The sequence below is a fragment of the Prionailurus bengalensis genome, chromosome X (assembly GCF_016509475.1).
Source record: "Prionailurus bengalensis isolate Pbe53 chromosome X, Fcat_Pben_1.1_paternal_pri, whole genome shotgun sequence".
Classification (NCBI taxonomy): domain Eukaryota; kingdom Metazoa; phylum Chordata; class Mammalia; order Carnivora; family Felidae; genus Prionailurus; species Prionailurus bengalensis.
In genome coordinates, this window is record NC_057361.1 from 83,794,964 (window position 1) to 83,801,926 (window position 6,963).

The following is a 6,963-nucleotide window of genomic DNA, read 5'->3' on the forward strand; positions in this document are numbered from 1 at the left end:
ATGTTTTAAACTTCCAAAAATGTGTCTGCCTGGAGGGTCTATATTTATTTTCTGACTCAGCAGCAGAAACAGGTGTCCTCGTTCTTTTTTCCCTCCTATCTTGACTCTTTTTCCAAATGTATTTATTGTTATTGTATTTTTGATTAATAAAAGAATACAATAAGTTGATGGAAAAAATGGAAAAGTAGGAAATTATCAGAATAAAAGTAAAAAACCGCCGTCTCAATCGTTACTTTCTTTCCTAATTTACTCTACCCCCTACAATTTGGTTTTAAGAATTGAACAGAAAGGTAAATGTGGCTATTAGTGACTGGTGGGGAGGTGGTCAAGGGAAAACTGCTACCTTTCTGTTGTAGTTTAGAAGAGGATGAGTAATCTCTCTCAACACAACCTTAAAAAGTAACAATGGTTAATACGACTCTAGGAAGCTGCAGCCCTTCTCTGGTAATCAGAGAAAGGCAAATTCCAACCATAGAGAGACGGGGCCACTATTGACCTCTGAAATTAGCAATGACAAAAATGAATGACAGGTCCTTGGTGTGGTGGGGAGGTGGGACATTGGTAAGTCGGTCCACTTCTGCAACACAGCTTGTGGGAGTGGAAAGTGGGGACCAGAGTTGGATGACATAATCCTCACGTGACCAGGAGCTGCCGCGAAGTCCTTATATTCACGGGCTTCTTTCTCCTTTGGGTCCCAGTTCCTTACTGTCCTGTAGGCGTTTGTGCTTGTGGCCAAGAGAAGGAGGACTTAAATTCCTTAAATCTCAGAAGGTTGGTTTGAGGGAACCGCTGGGACCCGTGGGGGTGGTAGTGGCTGAATCCAGTGACTGGAATAGGTCCAGGCTCGCTTTTCCTCAAACCCCTGCAAACTCGTTGGGATATTATTGTATTTTTTGAAAGGACAGGGTGGGGGAATAGGTGGAAGCCTCCTGAGAAACAGCCACAGACTTAGTGATAGTTTAGAAATAATCGGAAATAAGCTTTCTGTTTATCCTCCTCTTTCTCCACTTCCGTTGAGGAAATGAGTTGTGGACTGTTGTGTGGAGAAATGCTAGAATCCTGGGGTGGAGGCAGAAATTTAAACATAATTTGAAAACATTTTCTTCCATTCAATGCCTCCCTGAGGGCCATGGGAGGCGGCGGGGGTGCCGAGGAGACAGCCGCCCTCGCAAGGACTAAGCCGAAGGTTGAGGGGTGGGGGGTGGGGACAGAGATCCAGAGGAAGGGATAAGAATAGGAGGGGAACCAGGAGGTAGGAAATTTTGGGCGACAATGGTTATGAAGATCCCGGACTCAAGATAATAACGAGTGTCTTGTCTCTGGGGCTGGTGGATCCACCGAGAGCTCCCTCCTCTCCTCCCCCTTCCTTTCTGTCTGCAGGTCCACGGGTCTGCGTTCACTGACATCTGGAGGCAAGAAAAAGAGGAAATTATCCTTAATCCTCATAGGTCAGTGTCGGGGAGGCACTTAGCCCGGGGTCTCTGAGGGTGGTAGTTGGGAAGGGCAAGATCTGGGTAAAATTTGCAGCCTCACAGCTAAACTCTCGGTGCGTTCCCTTTCTCCCGCCGGTGGGAGAGGCCATTAGCCTTGTCTGCTGGGGAAATGGTGGGTTGCCGGGAGAGGGGGAAGGAGGAAGAGTGGTGGGGGGCGTGTGGCATAGGAAGGGGAGGCATCTCAAACTTCAAAGGGCTGGACCTGTGTGGCCCGAGTGGGAAATTAGGCGAGTAGGTTGTTCAAAGAGAAACTGACAAACCTGAATCAAAAGAAACGAGGCATTTTGCTCTATATTTTCTCCCCGGACTTAAGCTGGAAACATCATGCAAAAACCCTGTAAAGAAAATGAAGGAAAGCCCAAGTGCAGCGTGCCAAAGAGAGAGGAAGATCGCCCCTATGGAGAATTTGAACGTCAGCAAACAGAAGGGAATTTTAGGCAAAGGCTGCTTCAGTCTCTCGAGGAATTTAAAGAGGACATAGATTATAGGCATTTTAAGGATGAAGAAATGACAAGGGCGGGAGATGAGGTGGAAAGGTGTTTGGAAGAGATAAGGGGTCTGAGAAAGAAATTTAGGGCTCTGCATTCTAACCATAGGCATTCTCGGGACCGTCCTTATCCCATTTAATGCATTTCTCTGCTGAATTCAATTATTTTATGTTGCTAATATTACCACCATTGGTTTCTTTTTGTCTGCATGTTCTTGCTAAATATTGCTACCATTTTACTCCTACCCTTCAATGTTCCTTTGATTTGCATATGACTCCTGCTTCCAACATCTCATCTTTTGACCCAGTTTCACTCATTTAATAAGGATGTTTCATTCATATGCATGGGAAGATGCTCACTGTATACTGTAAAGTGAAAATAATAAGTTGCCGAACAGTGTGTGTATGTGTATATATACACACATATATATATACACATTCACACTTTATATGTACATTTATATATGACATAACGCAAAAGAAAAAGTTAGAATTATTATACACCGAAAGTTTAACAGTGAATTTCTGCGTGATATGTATTTTATTTCTTTTTTGCTTATCTGCGTCTTCTCATTTTCCAAAAAAAATGAATATATGTGCATGTGTGCGTGTATTATTTGTGTCACAAAGAACTAAAATAAACAGACACAATAAAAACTTGTCAATCACCTTTGAAGGGCAGTAAAACACTTAATAATCTCTTGATAAGAACTATAAGAAGAAATATAAACTTCAAATTACCTTTGGATCTCTTAGCCAGAGGAATAAAACTGGAAATTATTACAGATAGACTAGCTTAGACTCAGTCTTTTCATGGGGAAAATATTTGCTTCACAGAGCTGCTGTAAGGAAGAAATGAGGCAACTCTGAGCTGGGCCAGGTGGACTCATTCCCACCTGTGCATACAGAACCCCAACCCACTACAGAACATCAGTTATTGGAGGGAGGTCCCTGGCATGACTTACCTGTGCTCAGGAACAAGTTCACTAGTAGGCAGGGCATTGGGGGCTTCCATGCCAGTTATCTGCTGTTGAACCCCACTCCTCCCCTGGGTTCTGCCATGCCTGGTGGGCACTGCTACCTCTTCTGCTGGGTCCTTTACTCTCTGCTGGCCCTCACTGCTCCTGACACATTGGAGTGTATGGGTGCCAAATCCCACTCAATTTCCTGGAGTCCTTACTGGGTTGAACCTCCATTCTTTTCTGAAGCCTGTCTGCTTTATAGTGACCCTTAACACAGGTGAGGCTGCCCTAGGATTGCTTGAGCCACAGTGTCTTGCAGAGTTTTTAGCAAAACAGCTCCTTTTGTTTTTAATTCCAGGACCCTTCCTCTAGGAGTCAGACATGATGAGATGAGGTCATTTGAGGAGTAGGACCAAGGTACAAGTTTGAATAAAAAAAGTGCTGTAGTCAGAGTTGCTGCCTTACCTCTAAACACTAAGGTTTTATCTTCCTTCTCTTGTGAGATGATCTCTCCATGAAGGCTCCTGGCAGGCCTGTCCTACTGGTTCAGAAGACTCTCGGAGGACATGTATAAATTGCACAAAACAATGCAGGAAATAGATCTAAGAAAACAATCCTCATCTTTCTATCACTTCCCTTTCTGAAACATATGTAAAAATTCTTTAAAAGACTAATATATATATGATATATATAATATATATAACATATATATAATATATATAACATATTATATATATACATATATAGAAATATATGTATATATACTTTTTAGTGTATATATGTACATGTATGTAAGGTATATATTTTTAGTGCATGTGTAAGTGTATATATATATATATATATTTAGTCTTACAAAGGATGTATATGAACACACACACATATACACTTATATATATATGCATATATAAATGTATGTATACATAGGTATACATATACACACTTAGGCATTATTTCTTAATTGGACTTCTTGAATTTTGCATCACAATATATTTCATTACATTCTTGATCACTTACTTACATATAGTGGGCATTTAATAAACGTTTGCTTAATTAGAATCTAGTGTTCTTGGCCCAGTTTTACTTCTGATTGCATAAAATTGACAACAATCTATTTCTGTGCAAACTATAACTTTTGTTTTCAAATAGAACCTAACAGGAAAGGGATTATTTCCCAAATCAGTCTATAAAATTATTGTAACAGGGCACAACTGATGTCTCAAACAGATCTTTACATTATAATCATCTGGAGTGCTTACTCATGCTCTTACATACACTCTGAATCAGAATTTCTGCATTTGCCCCTGACCCTCCATTTTGGGTTTCCCATGAAATCATTGTCACCATTATTGCTTCATAAACTCTCACTACAGACACTGTTTCAGCCAAGAGCAGTGCAGAACAGGTCTCCTTATAATCAAAGAGCCAAATGGTTTATATTTCATAATTAAGGGCTCCTGAAGGTCAAAATGGTGTTTATAATAGCCTGAAAATTGTGTATCCACCAAGTAAATCTATGTGAACACTAAACATTTATCCTTGGTAGGAGTAAAAAAAAAAAGAAAAAGAAAACAACAAATTGTTATCCACCTATAAAATAGGCAAATGTTTGTTTCCAATACTCAATTTTTTTCAAGATGTAGGGATTCTGATGCTCAATGAGAGAGTAAATTGCTACATCCATAGTTTTTGCTTCTATTCACAATGAGTACCAAAAGGTGTACATTTTGCATATACCATGACTGAACAATTCAACTGTAGGAAAATAGTCATAGTGGTGAGCAAATATTTAGCTATACACGTTTTTATTTAAAGATTTCACATATTTTCAAGGATTTTTTAAACCTAAGAATCAAGTACATGTACCGTCCAATCAAAAGGAAATGAACACAGACTCCTATTCACCAAGTACACAAAAATACATCCCACATGGATTAAAGATGAAAATGTAAAGAACAAGGAGCACCTGGGTTGCTCAGCCAGTGGAGCATGTGACTCTTCATCTAGGGTTTGTGAGTTTGAGCCCCACATTGCGTGTAGAGATTACTTAAAAATAATTTTTTTAAAAAAGAAAGAAAATGTGAAGAATAAGAATAATATATTGCAATGCAATTTAACTAAAAATGTATAATCTTGTGATGTCATTATCTTCTTAGTCAGGAAAAAAATTCCAGAATTATGAAGGAATAAATATAAAAGGTCCACATACAAGAAATAGGCTGTGAGAAAGTATTTTTAATACCATGACAGACAATGGGAAAATATCTCTATAACCCCAATAGCTTTTTCAAATGGAAAAGAAAAAGGTAAACAAACCAATAAAAATATGTACATACCATATGATCCAGCACTTCCACTTCTTTGTATTACCATAGAGATATATGTACACACATGCACAGGAAAGCATAGATAGATGTTTATTTTGTCACTGTTTGTAAGTGCCAATATTATAGAAATAGCCTAGGTCATCAAAAGGGAAAGGTCAAATAAACAGTGGTCTATTTATGCCAAGAAAACTACACAGAAGTTAAAAAGAATGAAATTCTTATATTGAAGCAACTTCAGGAATATTGTTAAGTAAAGACATTACATACTTTCATGTTGTTATTGTCACAAATAATATTGTCACAAATAATGAATTACCTAGTCCATTTTAATATACTGCTTTAACCATACCTCCAATTTAAGTCTTTTCCTTACAATTAAACACTCACTAGTTTGATGGATATCCATCTAGAAATTAATGTATTTTTTAATTTTAATTAAATTTTACATTATGACTTTCAGGAGTTCTTAATTAGGAATCATAAGACATTATAAGGAGACTCCTTTTGCACAACTCAGCTGAAACAGGATATATGGTGAGTGTGCATATTAACGTAGCTTTATAATTATTGCTTTATGCATTTGTCTTTTATGTTATATAAGGAAAAAAGAGGAGTTATAAACCAAATATGAAAAAAAACTATTTGCTTTTATATTTACCTGTGTAGTTACCTTTACTGTTGTTATTTCTTTATATGACTTTAAGTTACTTGTGTCTCTCTCTCAGCGTGAAAGTCTTATAGGAGTTTTCAGACGTCTGTAAACACAAATACAGATGAATCTATTTTCTATAGTATGAATGTAGCTTGCATTACTAAAATCATTCCCCTATTACTCAAAATTTAAGTTATTTCTATGCTTTGCCTACTAAAAATAATTCTGTCTGCAATGAACATGTTTGCACATATATTCAAATTATTGGTGCTTATATTTCTATAGAATGGTTTCTGGAAAGTAAAAATGTACATGATCCTTTACATTTTCCAGCCTCCCTTGCACATATGTTGGGGCCATAAAATGTAACATAAGACACTTCTAAGGCTTTTAAACAATTCAGAGTGATCTCTCCATCTCCTTTCAGTAACCTCGGAAACCATGTGTGCCATCTGGAACACATGACTGTGAGATGAATGCAGGCTGGATACCTGAATAATCAAGGGAGCGAGCCATACAGGAGAACCAATAACTCTCATTAAACTATGACAGGAATGAGTAATAAACTGCTTTAAAAACCACTGAGATAGCCTAGTTCATCTTAATATACTGCTCTACCCACACTTCCAATTTCAATCCCCTTCCCACAATTAAACACTGATCAGTTTGATGGATATCCATCTAGAAATTTATATATTTCTGTTTTGCATTTTATAAAGTTTATTTATTTATTTTGAAACAAAGAAAGAGCGTGCATGCATTTGAGTGGGGGATGGGCAGAGAGAGGAGAGAGAGAATCCCAAGCAGGCTCTGTGCTGTTAGCACAGAGTCCAACTGCGGGGCCAATTCCACAAACCCTGAGATCATGACCTGAGCTGAAACCCTGAGTCAGAGGATTAACTGACTAAGCCACCCAGGCATCCCCTGTTTTGCATTTTCATTAAATATTATAATATTACATCTACTGTCCTATTGTTTTTACTTAACAATATTCCTGGAGATGCTTCAATATAAGAATCTCATTTTTTAAATTACTGTGTAGTTT

At 38.0% G+C, this 6,963-nt stretch overlaps 1 protein-coding gene across 1 annotated transcript; it reads left to right on the forward strand.

Moving 5' to 3' along the window:
• Positions 1–628: 628 nt before the first annotated feature.
• TCEAL7 (transcription elongation factor A like 7) lies at positions 629–2,653 on the forward strand. Its single transcript, XM_043571195.1, has 3 exons — positions 629–771; positions 1,381–1,448; positions 1,807–2,653. The coding sequence occupies exon 3, from the start codon at positions 1,818–1,820 to the stop codon at positions 2,118–2,120; it is 303 nt and encodes a 100-aa protein (XP_043427130.1). The 5' UTR covers positions 629–771; positions 1,381–1,448; positions 1,807–1,817; the 3' UTR covers positions 2,121–2,653.
• The last annotated feature ends 4,310 nt before the right edge of the window (positions 2,654–6,963 follow it).